At 50.8% G+C, this 13887-nt stretch overlaps 2 protein-coding genes across 5 annotated transcripts in view; one reads left to right on the top strand and one right to left on the bottom strand.

The window, feature by feature from the left end:
- The window catches only part of NT5C3A (5'-nucleotidase, cytosolic IIIA), a 53790-nt gene that overhangs the window by 21435 nt on the left and 18468 nt on the right, over window positions 1–13887 (top strand). Inside the window, exon 1 of one of the 4 annotated variants that reach the window (XM_001376630.5) lies at window positions 10337–10481. The exons of 2 other annotated variants lie outside the window; for them this stretch is intronic. The gene's annotated coding sequence lies outside the window, so the exon portion shown is untranslated. Of the gene's footprint in view, window positions 1–10336; window positions 10671–13887 lie in introns of those variants that run through there. One more of the 4 variants, XM_016424643.2, reaches the window with a different exon arrangement.
- Window positions 1919–12593, bottom strand: LOC130455393 (decreased expression in renal and prostate cancer protein-like). The gene is made up of 2 exons (XM_056804268.1): window positions 12314–12593; window positions 1919–7384 (listed from the first exon to the last, which is right to left on the bottom strand). The coding sequence occupies exons 1-2, from the start codon at window positions 12399–12401 to the stop codon at window positions 6384–6386; spliced, it is 1089 nt and encodes a 362-aa protein (XP_056660246.1). The 5' UTR covers window positions 12402–12593; the 3' UTR covers window positions 1919–6383.

The raw sequence follows: 13887 nt of genomic DNA, 5'->3' as shown, positions 1-13887 counted from the left end.
GCCTCCTCCCGGCCTCCTCCCGGCCTCCTCCCGGCCTCCTCCCGGCCTCCTCTTGGCCTCCTCCCGGCCTCCTCCCGGCCTCCTCTTGGCCTCCTCCTGGCCTCCTCCCGGCCTCCTCCCGGCCTCCTCCTGGCCTCCTCCCGGCCTCCTCCTGGCCTCCTCCCGGCCGCCCGCCTGCGGGTGTGGACGAGCGCCGTGAACGGGCCTCTGGAGGGAATCGCCAGATGGAGGCGGCCTCGGACCGCGAGGGGTCGGCGGGCGGGGCTGGCTCTGCTTGGCCCGCTTTTCCGTTTTGAACCTCGCGCCGCCATCTTCCTCCCCACAAAGGCTTCTTGGACGGGACGGGATGGCCTCCAATACGCCTCGTTCCACGGTGAACCGGGGGATCACGTGACCCACCTTCCGGGGTGACCGGCTGCGAGACCAGGCGAGAACCCCGACACGCTCCATCCCCATCTGCTATTCTTGGGGTTTCGGGGAGGGCGCCGGGCGTGTCCGCGTGATGGCTGGTTCTCGGCCGAGATAGAGGAACCCGGAGGACAGGAGTTGGGGGACGGGGATGGGGTTCGAGGGCTGGAACCCGCCGGGGCTCAGGGCCAAGACTGGAGGAGGTGAATCGGGAGATTCTATGTATTTGCTGTTTAAAATGAACGTTAGACGGAGCGACGAGGCGGCTCGGCGGATTGAGCCAGGCCTAGAGAGATGTCCCGGGTTCAGATCTGGACCCTTCCTAGCTGCGTGACCCTGGGCAAGTCCCTTCACCCCACCCCACCCCCAGCCCTTCCCGCCCTTCTGCCTGGAACCAAGACGCCGTTGACTCTGAGCGAAGGCCAGCTTTCTCTTAGTGGACGCTGGGCCTCTGCCTCCTCTTGGCACGCTTCCAAGCAATTCTGTGCCACTGATGAGGTGACAAATTGATGCCAATGACTTTCCTTCCACACTCTTGGTGCCTTTTTACTCTGTTAAGATGTTCTCAGATTCACCCGACTTAAAGAGAAAATGAGGAAAGAAAGCCCAGAAGTCACCTTGACCGGATGGGAGGGGCTCGAGGCCCGCCTCGGGTCAGGTGACAAGAGGGGATTTCCTGCAGGCGGCACGAAGGCCAAGTCCCAGCACACGCGCGAGCTGGAGGCCATCTCAGCTGCCTCTCGTACCCACCAGACACGGGGCGCTTCCTCCGGGGTGGCAGGGAGCCAGCTGGGTGATCGCCCGTGCCCCGGAACGCCGCGCCCCGCGTGCCTCGTGCTCCGACTCGAGCCCGGGGATCCGGCGCGCTGGAAAACGGGAATCCCAGCCTCTGCCGCCGGGAGGAATCCGGGCCCCCAACGCCTGCCTTCTGAGAAGTCCCGGCACCCGGCTCCGTCCTTTCTGTGGCCCCCGAAGCCCTTCATTTCAGACAGGAAATGAAACCGTTAGAAAGTCAGCAAAAATGGTCGCTTCAAGAAAAGCGCGAGGGCAAAACCTGCCGGGAAACTACTTTGAGGGGAGAGATTCCGGCCAAGGAGCGCCCTCTGCCGTGCCCGGCCTCAGGTGGGCCACTGCCCCCGCCCGGGTGACTCGCTTTTCAATAGCTCAGTGTTTCACAGTGCAAAAGAAAGAAGAGAGAGAAGAGAAGAGAAGAGAAGAGAAAGAGAAGAGAAGAGAAGAGAAGAGAAGAGAGAAAAGAAAGGAAGAGAAGAGAAGAGAAGAAGAGAGAGAAGAGAAGAGAAGAGAAGAGAAGGAAAAAAAGAAAGGAAGAGAAGAGAAGAGAAGAGAAGAGAAGAGAAGAGAAGAGAAGAGAAGAGAAGAGAAGAGAAGAGAAGAGAAGAGAAGAGAAGAGAAGAGAAAGAGAAGAGAAGAGAAGAGAGAAAAGAAAGGAAGAGAAGAGAAGAGAAGAGAGAGAGAAGAAGAAGAGAAGAGAAGAGAAGAAGAGAAGAGAAGAGAAGAGAAAAAAGAAAGGAAGAGAAGAGAAGAGGAGAAGAGAAGAGGAGAGGAGAGGAGAGGAGAGGAGAGGAGAGGAGAGAAGAGAAGAGAAGAGAAGAGAAGAGAAGAGAAGAGAAGAGAAGAGAAGAGAAGAGAAGAGAGAAAAGAAAGGAAGAGAAGAGGAGAAGAGAAGAGAAGAGAAGAGAAGAGAAGAGAAGAGAAGAGAAGAGAAGAGAAGAGAAGAGAAGAGAAGAGAAGAGAAGAGAAGAGAAGAGAAGAGAAGAGAAAAGGTCCCTTCAACCCTTACCTGCCAGGTCTTAGAATCAATAGCGAGTGCCAAGGCAGAGGAGCCGTCGGGGCTGGGCAGCGAGGGTAAGTGACTTGCCAAGACGACATAGGGTGGGTCTTGGAGCCAGATTGGAACCCAGACCTCCCCTCTCTAGCCTGGCCTCCCCATCCACTGAGCCACCCAGCTGCTGCTTTTGCAAGATATTTTTGATACATCTTTGTTGACATTTAGTTGTAAATCATTTTGATCCATGTTTTTACACAGGAAAATGAAGGGTTTTCATGGAAAATGACATCTCAGAAGTGGCTTTCCCTTCCATCTGGTTACCGACTCATTTGATTTTAGTGATAATAATGCCAGCTTGAACACATTATTTAGGACTTTAAGATGAGGAAAGCGTCGGCTTCCCATTGGCTCCTCCGGGGAAGCAGGATACCCCCGAGATGCCCACACTCCGTGCCCCGTGTCAGGGCCTGGAGGACCACAGCTGTGAGGTCCCCGAGTCTCGTCCCTCTATCTGTGGACCAGAAAACCTGCTCAGGAGTGCTGAAACAGAATTTCAGCATAGCTCTCCTGGACACCAGGCCCAGGGCTTTTCTGCCATGCCTCCCTGCTTCTTGTTTGAGTGAATGAGCGAGTGAATGAATAAATGAATGAGTGAGTGAATGAATGAATGAATGAGTGAATGAATAAATGAGTGAGTGAATGAATGAATGAGTGAATGAATGAATGAATGAGTGAGTGAATGAATGAATGAATGAGTGAATGAATAAATGAGTGAGTGAATGAATGAATGAGTGAATGAATGAATGAGTGAGTGAATGAATGAATGAATGAGTGAATGAATGAATGAGTGAGTGAATGAATGAATGAATGAGTGAATGAATAAATGAGTGAGTGAATGAATGAATGAGTGAATGAATGAGTGAGTGAATGAATGAATGAGTGAGTGAATGAATGAATGAGTGAGTGAATGAATGAGTGAGTGAATGAATGAGTGAGTGAGTGAATGAATGAGTGAGTGAATGAATGAGTGAGTGAATGAGCGAGTGAATGAATGAATGAGTGAGTGAGTGAATGAATGAGTGAGTGAATGAGTGAATGAATGAATGAGTGAATGAATGAATGAGTGTGAATGAATGAGTGAGTGAGTGAATGAATGAGTGAGTGAATGAGTGAGTGAATGAATGAATGAGTGAATGAATGAGTGAATGAGTGAGTAAATGAATGAATGAGGGAGTGAATTAATGAATGAGTGAATGAATGAATGAGTGAATGAATGAGTGAATGAGTGAGTAAATGAATGAATGAGGGAGTGAATGAATGAATGAATGAGTGAGTGAATGAATGAATGAGTGAGTGAATGAGCGAGTGAATGAATGAATGAGTGAATGAGTGAGTGAGTGAGTGAATGAGTGAATGAATGAATGAGTGAATGAATGAATGAATGAGTGAATAAGTGAGTAAATGAATGAATGAGGGAGTGAATTAATGAATGAGTGAACAAGTGAGTGGATGAATGAGTGAGTGAATGAATGAATGAGTGAGTGAATGAATGAATGAATGAGTGAGAGTGAATTAATGAGTGAGTGAGTGAATGAGTGAATGAGTGAACAAGTGAGTGAATGAATGAGTGAGTGAGGGATGAGGGTGAGGATGAGAGCCAGGACTGTGCACAGCTGCTTTTCTGGGCCAGGGCCAGGGGAGCTGGTCCAGGCAGGAGCCCCTTCCCCAGAGCCTGGCATTCAGGAGGGGTTCACAAACCCTTCCTGCAGGGGCCCCCCTCCTCAGACATCTGAAGTACCTTCCCAGGGCCTGTGACGTGGCCCCTTGGGAGCGTTTCTGGGAGCTAGTGGACGAGAGCCCTTCCTGGAGGTCTGAGGCGGGCTGCTCGCTCTCTCCTTCTCTGACCCGGACGCCTCAATGCCTTCTTTGGGGCGTTATTTATGGTCCTGTTCTCGGGCGTGGGAGGAGAGGGCAGGGCAGGGAAACCGAGTCACGCCTCCTACACAGCTTCGTGCTTTTGCCCAGTCGCTTCCTGCAAGAGCCCATGAGGGCTCCCAAGAGCCGAAGAGGGGACCGGGTTGGTGGGGCCTCATTGAAGCCACCGATGGGCCATTGTCACCCCTCCCCGGTGACCCTGGGGGGCGCCTCCTGCATTGGGCGCCTGGCAGCTTCCTTCTGGGGAAACCACCTTGTGCTTCCCAGACAGAGAGTTTGTGGTGGGCACTAAGGGGGGGGGGGGGTGAAAAGGGATTGGTTTGTCCGTCAGTCCGTCCGGGGCGTCTGACTTCTTTCTTTCCCTTTCGGGGGGCTGGGGGGGGCAGAGATGGCCACAGCCACGGACACCCTTTTAAATGTGGTTGGAGCCGGTTTCTGCCCGGGTTCAGGGTTTGGGGGGCATTTCGGCCCATGCAGGGGGAACAGCATCTCGGGAGGGATGACGTTTAGCTTTTCAGTGGGCTCCCCTCGGACACAAGGAGAGGCCTGGTGGGTCCCACTTTCTCCCCAGAAAAACCAGCACGCTAAGGCTCTGTGTGCTTGAGAAAGGGGAGCCACAAAGCCGGGCTGTTGGGGGAGAGCCCCACCCCCAGCCTCCCGCTTCTGCTTTCTGCAGCCAGAGTTGGCCCCGAGGGATGAGCCAGCCTTGCGTTGCCATGGCGACAAAGGAGCTGCCTAGCGATGGGGACCGATGCTGTGTGCCTGCACAGCCTTCATCTTCACCTTCCCCTGATCAAAAATGCAGCCAGAAGTTGCTTTACGTGGATTAAGCCCCTTCCCTCCGGGCCTCCTTTTGTGTGCCCCTCCCCCCCCACATCCCCAAGTCTGGGGCCTTCCCGCCCCCTCCCTGCCCTTCTGCAGTCCAGCTGGCGGTCCAGCCGGCTAACAGCATCCGGCATAAACATGGGCTATTCGGCGCTAATTAGATGTGGCCCAACTTCAAATGAAAATATGGGGGGCAGACAAGAGGCCTTCGGGCCTGCCCGGCTTCTGTCCCGTTGTGGCACGAGGGGCCGGGCCAGAGCCCGGAACCAGAACCCTGAGTAGAGGGTCGGGTTGGGCCCGACCCGCCATTCAGTCCATCCGTGTAGGGCATTCTCCGGGGCCGCACTTGGTAATCGGCAAAAGCTGTGACTCGGCCGTGCTTTATTGTTTTCTTGAAAGTGGTGCAGAAAACGGCGGGTGAAGCCCCAAAATGTGCTGGGCACCCCCTTTTTTCTGGCAAGCTGGTGGTTAAACATGTGCCGGCATAGCCCCGGCCCTCCCAGAGGAGGACGTTCCCTCTCCCGATGCGGCCGGCACCTTCTCCAGACCTGGAAAGGACCAGATGGCATCTGGGAGCACCCAAAGGTTAAGTGACTTGCCCAGGGTCACACAGCCAGGAAGTATGAGGCCAGGTTTGCACCCAGGACCCCTGGGCATGGCCCTCTCCCCCTGGCTGCCCCCGGAACCCCCTTGTTCTGGATGGTCTCCCTCTAAGTGAAGCCGGACGACTTCGTGATCATGATGAAGTGGAAGCAGGCCCCCCTGGCGGGACGGGGACCTCACTCCCTTCCCCCTGAACTCACACCCTGCCCCGATGCTCATGCCCCCGTCTGCCTCCGTTTCCTGGTCTGTAGAATGGGGGAGGGGGGTACTAGCACCCTCCTGCCAGGCTGCGCTCCTGTTTGCCCGGTGCTTGGCACAGTGCTTGGCACGGTAACTAGGCCTGCAGAAATGCTGGGGCTGTTCAGTCATCTCCAGCCCATCTGGCAGATGAGGAAATGGAGGCCGGACGGCACCGGACTCTGCCCAGGGCCTCTGATGGGGAGGGATCCGTCCTCGGACTCGCCCTGAGAAGCCGGCGCGGACACGGAGTGGGCTCGTTCCGAAGGGCTGTCCGAGGCTTCTCCCCTGCCTTCCCCGAGAGCCCGGGGCGCTCCCTTAAACAAAGGAAGTTTGTCCTTTAGAGGCCGAAGCCTGGGGCAGCCAGGAGGCTCCGGGGCTCCAAACGTGGTCTCAGAGCCTCCCCCGCAGGCTGAGCCTGGGCCGGGCCCTGGACCACGCAGCTGCCCCCTTTTGCTTCAGTCATTGGACTCGGGAACCCATTGTGGACGCAGCCCACCAAGGGGAACCTGGGGAAGGGCCGCTATGTCGTGCCCATTTTACAGAGGAGAACACCAAGGCCACAGGCACAGGGAAACTCGCTGCCCTACCAGGCCCGTGTTGCCCCCTCAGGCCCCCGGGTGACTCCATGCGGCCCCTCTGGGAGGGCCGAGAGCATCCGGCCATTCGTACCCAGGAAGCCCTCGGCACGCCTCGGTCCCTGGACGTCGTCTCCCTCGGCTTCTGGGGGGCGTCTGACACCCTGCTGGGGCCCCTCACTGTCCCCAGGCCGGGCCGGCTCTGTGTGCCGGGGGCGGCATACCACAAAGGGGAAACCCTCTTGGGAGAACCTCCGCCTTCCGTCCACTCGGCTCCCAGGCCGCGGGGTGATGGGGGGCCCGGCGAGGAAGCTTCTGAGGCCAGCGGGGAGCCCGCAGCCTGCTGAGCCCCCCAGCGGCCCAGAGCTCCTCCCCCGGGGAAGAGAACGTGCCACAAGATGCTTGACAGGAAGATTCAAGGCAGAACCGGGCAAGTACGCAAGGGGGCCCAGAAGAGCCGGGGGGGGTCTCGACTCCCTCCTGAGAGAATCGGGGAACCTCTGGGCTGTGGGCACGGGGGGTGCCGGGCTCTCGCTGCTCTCCGGCCTTGGGAAGGCTGTCAGGGGAAAAGGACGCCGACGGGTCCGTGCCGGCACGTCTCGGGGCGGGTGAGCCTGGCAATCTGGAAGGAGCCTGTCGGGGGCGAGGGAAGCGCCCCAAGAGAGGAGGACGCCTGCCAGCCCGAGACGACGGAGAGCTCCGAGGAGACAGCCACCAGCACCAGCTAGGAAGAGGCCCAAGGCTGGCAGCGGGGCTGCCCGAGAAGGTGGAGGAGGTGCAGATGGGATCAAAGGCTGTGCCAAGGTGCTTGGCCTTGGCAAGGAAAAGGGGCACCGCCCTCCGTAAGAATGCCAACTCCAGCTTCCTCCTGGCGCTCCCACTCCTGGGTCCGGCCTCCTACTTCCTACATAGTTGAAATGCCAGAGCGCAGCGAGACCAGGACAGCCCATCGGCGAGGGGACGAGGAACCAGACGCAGAACCCAAGAGTTGGGGGAGTCCTCAGACGGCCTGGGGGGGAGGATTGGTCAGTGGTTAGAGGAGCTAGAAGTGAAGCCAGGAGGTGCCAGGTTCCAATCTGGCCTCAGATCCTTCCTAGCTGTGTGACCCTGGGCAAGTCTCTTGACCCCGGCTACCTCCTCTACTGCTCCTCTGCCTGGGAACCAACACTCAGTACCAATTCTGAAGTCAGAAGATAAGGATTCCTTTTTAAAAAGTCATCCAGCTCACTCCGCCGCTCCCCCAGGGAGCCCAGAAACACTCATCCAGTCTTTGCTTCAAGACTGGAAACAAGTGGGAAATCAAGAGCCTATCCTGCTTTTAAATTAGATTTTCTAATTTCCTGGAATCTCTTCTCTGCAACTCTGTCCTTCTGTTCTCTCCTTTGCAGCCCAGATAAGCAAGCTGAGCCCATCTTCTGCCTGTGGCCCCGACTGAACTGGAAACAGCAATGATTTCCCACTCAGAGCTTTTCTTCCTCATATCGCCCAGTTCCTTCTTCGCCTCATTCTCCCGTGGCCCAGGCTTAAGACCCTTCTCCATGTGGCTCATCTTCCTCTGACCAATGATGTCTTTCCCACACGGGGTCTGTCCCGGGCCCAATATAAGGGGTCTTTCACCCCCATGGCCCTAACATGGTGCAGTTTCTTTTTTTTTATTTATTTAATGTTTTTATTATGAACATCACAGACTTGACTTCAGCATACAGAGAACAGAAAAAAAGAGTTCTCAATATAACTGTAAACTTATATTACATAGTTTGCTTTTCCTTTTTCCTTTTTTTTTTGAGCCCCTACCTTCTATCTTAAAATTAATACTGTGTATTGGTTCCAAAGCAGAAGAATGGTAAGGACTAGACAATGGGGGTTAAGGGACTTGCCCAGGGTCACACAGTCAGGAAGTGTCTGAGTTCAGATTTGAACCCAGGCCCTCCCATCTCTAAGTCTGACTCTCAATCCATGGAGCCTGCTAGCTGCCCCTCATCATTTTGGGTTTTTTTTTTTTTAAGAATATAGTAAATATAACACAATATTAACAAAACTGCCTTATGTGCTTATCTTTTCTGAACTTCCTTCTGCTCCTTTCTGATTTCCCTTTCACTTTGGTTTGTTTTGGGTATCACCTTTGCTACCAAGACACTCCCCCCAGCACCCCCAATAGGCGTTGTGGCTTGTGAGAAATAAGTGTAGCTCAAAGTGACCCACGCTTTGACCATGTCCCATTCGGCCCCCAGCTCCAACGCTTGTCTGCCAACAGTGGGAAGTGTGACTCTCCGTGAGCCTTCGGAAGATGACCGTGACTGGTCAGTGCCTCAGAGTTCTTGCCTTTTATAATTGTTTGCCTTTCCATTACTGTGGGTGTTGTGTTCCTTGTTCTCCCGGTTAATGTACTCCTACCCACATTACTTCATTTATCCGGCATCTGTCTTCTCAAGCCTCTCCCAGACTTAAATCCTTGGCACTCGTCATGGCAGTAATCTTACATTATATTTAGGAACCATTCCCTGTCTCCAGCTCTTTGCTGCCACAAAAAAGTGCTGCTGTGAAGAATTCTGCGTTTCCAAAACCTCTGAACTCATTGTGGGTTAAGGGTACCTACTTGGTAGTAAGAGGCAGGGTCAGAGTGGACTGAGAGCTGACCTCAAGGTCAGGAAGACCTGGGTTCAAGTGCTATCTCAGACAGCAGCTGTGTGATTCTAGGCAAGTCCCTTGTCCTCTTTAGGCTCAGGCAGTTCAAGGAAATCACAATTCCAGGCTATCTCTGTCCCTATGCCTACTAATGCTAGCTAGAGGGTGCCCTACGTGGCGTTGAGAAGAGCCAAGCCCAAATCCTTCCTCGGACACTCATATAAACACTGCCTCAGCTTCCTCAGCTGTAAAATGGCATAATGGCACCTACTTCCCCAGGGGTGTTTCATTGATCAGATAAGATAATACTTGTATCACAGTAGGGTAGCTCACATTGAAATTATGATAGAGGAAGACCTGTTAAAGGAATGGAGAGTTTAGCGAAAGAATGCTTGAATGGGTTTTGAGTGGAGAAGGGTCTTTGAGTACTTCCAAGATACCAAGCAGAAGAGTGATTAGATTTGCGGTGGTTAGGCCACTTTGGGAAGAATCAGAGGTGGAGGCTATCGCAAAAGAGAAGTGGAGTTGATATTTAGCAATACTGATGAGCTCTTGAGGCACTCCAGTCATGTAATGACCTGTCCCCAAGGTAGGGCATCCCCTCCCACTAGAGGTATCCCAGGGGAGTCTACATCTCCAGGGGATTCATGCTTTAAGTTTGGGCAGGACTCGGTGACCCAACAGGTTCCATCCAGCCAGGAGCATCAACTGTCCTGCTGTATCTGTTCTAACTTGGGAAAATAATGTTAAAAACAAACTGTTCAATGTAGCATTGTTAGCAACATTCCATAAATGGAAACTATAGCATAATTCGGTAATGTGTGTTTTATTTAAAACAATTTTAACCTAAACTTGAGTGTCTTGTGGCCTTTGACAGCTGAAAAAATGCTCGGGCTAGATTTCTCACCGCCAAAGAGGAGTCTGTTGGAAAATACTGTTTATAGAACTTTAGCCTGGCAGTAACCCGCTGATAAAACTGCTGAGAGAGAGAGAGAGTGCACATACCCACACTTATCTCCCATGTCCTGAAACATATGTGTCAGTTCATTGCAACATTTCTATTTATATCATAACCCAGCTGGTGCTCGTCAAATAATGAAAACACCTTTCAGTTCAAAACAATTATCTGTTTTCTTTTTAATGTTGGCCATTTAATGATCTGGGCTTGATTTTTGCATGGCCAGTAAGCCAAGAGAACTTTTTTCCTTGTAGAGTCTATTTCCTCTGCCACAAGAGTCAAGTTTGCATCTTTCTGCCCAGGCTGCTTTCCGGTGCAGCAATTGCTTACCCCCACCCAGAGGAGGCAGTTCCCTTCCTGAACACAAGCTGACTACGAGTGGCCCAGGACTGCTTGTTTTGCATAGGGATTAGTCAGGCCCTTTGGGACCGCCTTCAGTTGCACCTTGGGTTGCCTATATTAGTCATTCACAGACAGGAAGAATTTTCTTGTACTGCTCTAGCTCCTCCGGCAAACTTCGCTGGTAAGTGTATCTGATTCATATAAACAGATGTGGTTCTTTAGCCTAACTTTGTGTGGAGAGCACGGGTTGGGGTGTACTACCCTGGAGAGTTAGCCTGGCAAAACTTTCAGAATCAAAAAGAAACAGCCTCAAAGGCAACAGGAAGAGTCCAATCCAGCACTGTGGATCCCGTGGATTAAACAAAGGAAAGTAGGTAAAAAAGGGTCTAATCTCAAAAGCTTTTTATTTACTATCCTGTTACTAGTCAAAAGCAAAGTATTATCCAGAAAGAATACATAAATCTTGTACAAATCAATGTCATGTACATTCACTCAGCCTATAAATCGGTTTGCAGATTAAGGTGTGCCCAGGTTTAGAAACCATTTTGGGTGGCCAATATAGCCGGTTGATTTATTTACTTTCTTTTCAAAAAGATAGGGTAGCCTAGAGTGAGATTGAACCGGGCCAGGGATTCTGGTGCTATTATAAAGGATTTCTTCTAATTGATTAAGGTATAAATATGTGAAAGTTACAGCTAAAATATTATGTTGATTTGGGGATTTACTGTGTTGTTTAGCAACACTGGAGAAGCTCTGGGCTGTTGCTCAGTGTGTGCCTGGATATGTCCTTTTATATCCATTTACCTGTAAAGCCCCAAATATAGGAAAATATTCAAGGATGAAGCCATTGCTTCCTAGTGGTAGACTTGGATTTGTTGACCATCTGTATGCAGCTTAAGCTTCTTTGTTTAGGGATCCAAATTACTGTGACAGGACCAGATTAAGGACAGAACTTTGAGTGGCTCTTAAATTCAGCACCCAGGTTCAGCCACAAGTTATTGCTTTCAGGAAGCTAGCTTAGCATCAAGCTACAACAGCCTCCTTTGAGGATTTATGTAATCTTTGAAAAAGAAAATATAAGCAAAAATGATCCATCTCAATCTAAGGTTGTTGCTACAAGTTCCAACAACTTTCTGCCTCATCTTGGCTGTCTGTAAAGTGACAGGTTGGGCCTCAGTGGTCCCCAAAGTGCTCCCACGCAAGGGTTTTACTAGGATCTGTAAAGTTCTGATGGAGAGGCTGACTTGAAATATTTTAAAAATTGGATCCAAATTGCTATTTTGTGTCACTAGTATTTGAAATTCCCTTCATCATATGCTGTCCAATTATGGTGTCTAAAACACAACACACCCTGCAGGATACTTTCTGTTTGGGTTTCTCTTTTCCAGTTTGATGTCATACTCCTGTTATTGAAATTGAAACTCTTGTTTAAGAAAAAAGTAATTTTCCCAGAGAAACCAATTTAGCCCAGAATCTAGGACTCTTATCCACCATATATTTCTTTTAATATAAATATAAAACTTTTAAAAGCTATCGGAGGAGGTGGCTGTTTTGATGGGTTTTGAATCAAAACCCATCTTCTGTTTACTTAAATTTTAAAAATACTCCTAAAGGTTTATTCTAATAAGAGATAGCATTTGCTTGGTTGTTTTAAGTTTCAAATTAAACATTGAGTCTCGTAGAAAAGTGGCTAGAATTATTTATGAAAGGAGGCCTGTGTGAATAAGAAGTTAATTAACTTGGATGCCGAGAGGAAGATTCTGCTTTAAGCACAAATATCTTTTTTAATTTTACCAGTAAGGCAGAAGAACAAACATTATTTGAGCAGTCATTTGATTCCTTTGAATTTCAAACATTCAAGTATAGTTTTCATTGAAAGTTTGTGGATAAAATGACTTTTCACCAAGAGATTTGGAAGCCTTATATTAAAGTCCTAGTTCTCTTAAAGCAGACTTTTCAGTAAAAACCTCATGATTGGCGGGGTTGGCTCAGTGTCAGTAAGGGAGTTCTTACCTCTGACTGCAGGCTCCAGCCTTGTTCCCTGTGGCCTTGCTGACCTGGACTGCAAGCTCACAAGGCCATTAAGCTCCACTTTCCACATGTCAACAGTCTTCAAAAACTTATTTTCTAGATAATAACAACCCCAAAGTTTGACTGTGATGAGGTTTCACGAAGTGCAGAGAGGTCTCATTTCTAGCTTGGCCCAAGGCTTCTGGGCCTGGGCTGTCTTTCCAGCCTCACTAGAGCATCAGTAACAGGTGACAGCCCGGCCATTGGCAAAGCCAGCGACGACTCTATATATCAAGTCGGGTGGATTGACAGGACCATCAGTTAAAAATACACTGCCCTGATTTTCTGTGGCCTCTTTCAAGTTCATGCCAGAAGGCTGACATTTACACCATCACCTCTGACACTTGGGCAATTATATAATAATAGTGACCCAGAGGAGAATGCCTAGCAACATGGGTGTTACTGGCGGATCCGGAGAAATTATTGTCCTGTGAAATCTGACCTCATGAAGGACGGTTGCCTTAATTGAAAATTTTATTTATTAAGTTGTACGGTCATGTCTATAAAGCAGAATTTAAAAGTGAGCCTTAAGCAGGCTTCCAGAACCCTTGTTTTAAAAGGAAAAAAAAATCCAGGAAAGGCAGTGTGATGCAGGGGATCCAACTGGCTCAGGAGACAGGAAGATCTGGGTTCAAGACCTCCCAGAGGCGGCTAAGTAGCTCAGTGGAGAGAGCGCCACGCCAGAAGTCAGAAGGACTTCCATTCAAATGTGACCTCAGTTACTTCCTAGCTGTTTGACCCTGAGCAAGTCATTTAACCCTGGTTGCCTAGCTCGTGCCGTTTTTTCTGTCTTACATTTCAGAAGGTAAAGGTTTTTTATTGGGTTTTTTTTTTTAGTCCCACCCCTGACCCATCTCAGCTGTGTGACCCTGGACAGATCACTTTCAGTGACTGAAACAAGTCTCGGAAGTTGCAGAATAAATGTTTGTCTGTCTGTATTGGAATAGGGAGTTTCCTTGTTAGGCCGGTGAGGTTAAAATTGAGTTCTCAGTCAGTGGCTTGGTTCTCTTTTTCTCTGATGAGTGCCTGCCCCTGGGGGACCAGGGGCCAAAGGGAGGACCTCTTCAGGTGTTAGAACCTTGGAGCCACACACTCAGACTTTCCTTTTACAGGATATGAGAATTGTCTTTCTAGGTTCTGCCCCCATCCCAGGGGAGCCTTGCCTTCCTGTATTGTCCTTCCCCCTTTTCAAACAGCTCCCTGGCTTTCAGAGCTCTTTGCATACATTATCTCAGCCGATTTTCATAAAAATGGTGTTTAATGAGTGCTTTCTGCTCGCCCCAATGCCGACATAAGGCCTCACAGAGCATGGCAGGGAGCAAAGTACTTCCCAAGCAGGGGCTGGAAGGCAGCCCGGGCTCTGGGAAAGAGAGTGGACCTTCCCACCTGAGCAGGAAGTGCCTCGTCCCAAGGATACAGGAGAGGGACCGGAAGCCGCGGCTACCCCGTTAGAAGGGCGGCCAGTGCCCGCTGGCTTTTAGACCAGCCAGTGTGGCAGAGGCGAGACTGGAGCCACG

The sequence above is a fragment of the Monodelphis domestica genome, chromosome 7 (genome assembly GCF_027887165.1).
Source record: "Monodelphis domestica isolate mMonDom1 chromosome 7, mMonDom1.pri, whole genome shotgun sequence".
NCBI lineage: Eukaryota > Metazoa > Chordata > Mammalia > Didelphimorphia > Didelphidae > Monodelphis > Monodelphis domestica.
The sequence above is the reverse complement of the archived record's forward strand: the minus strand, read 5'-3'. Positions and strand labels throughout refer to the sequence as shown.

Bases quoted from the DNA above. Each gene is read 5' to 3' on its own strand.
- LOC130455393 (XM_056804268.1), bottom strand. From the start codon at position 12,401: ATGTGGAAAGTGGAGCTTAATGGCCTTGTGAGCTTGCAGTCCAGGTCA. The intron at 7,385-12,313 runs GTAAGAACTCCC...CCTCCCCCCCAG, and splicing joins GCTGGAGCCTGCAGTCAGAG to GCCGTCTGAGGACTCCCCCA.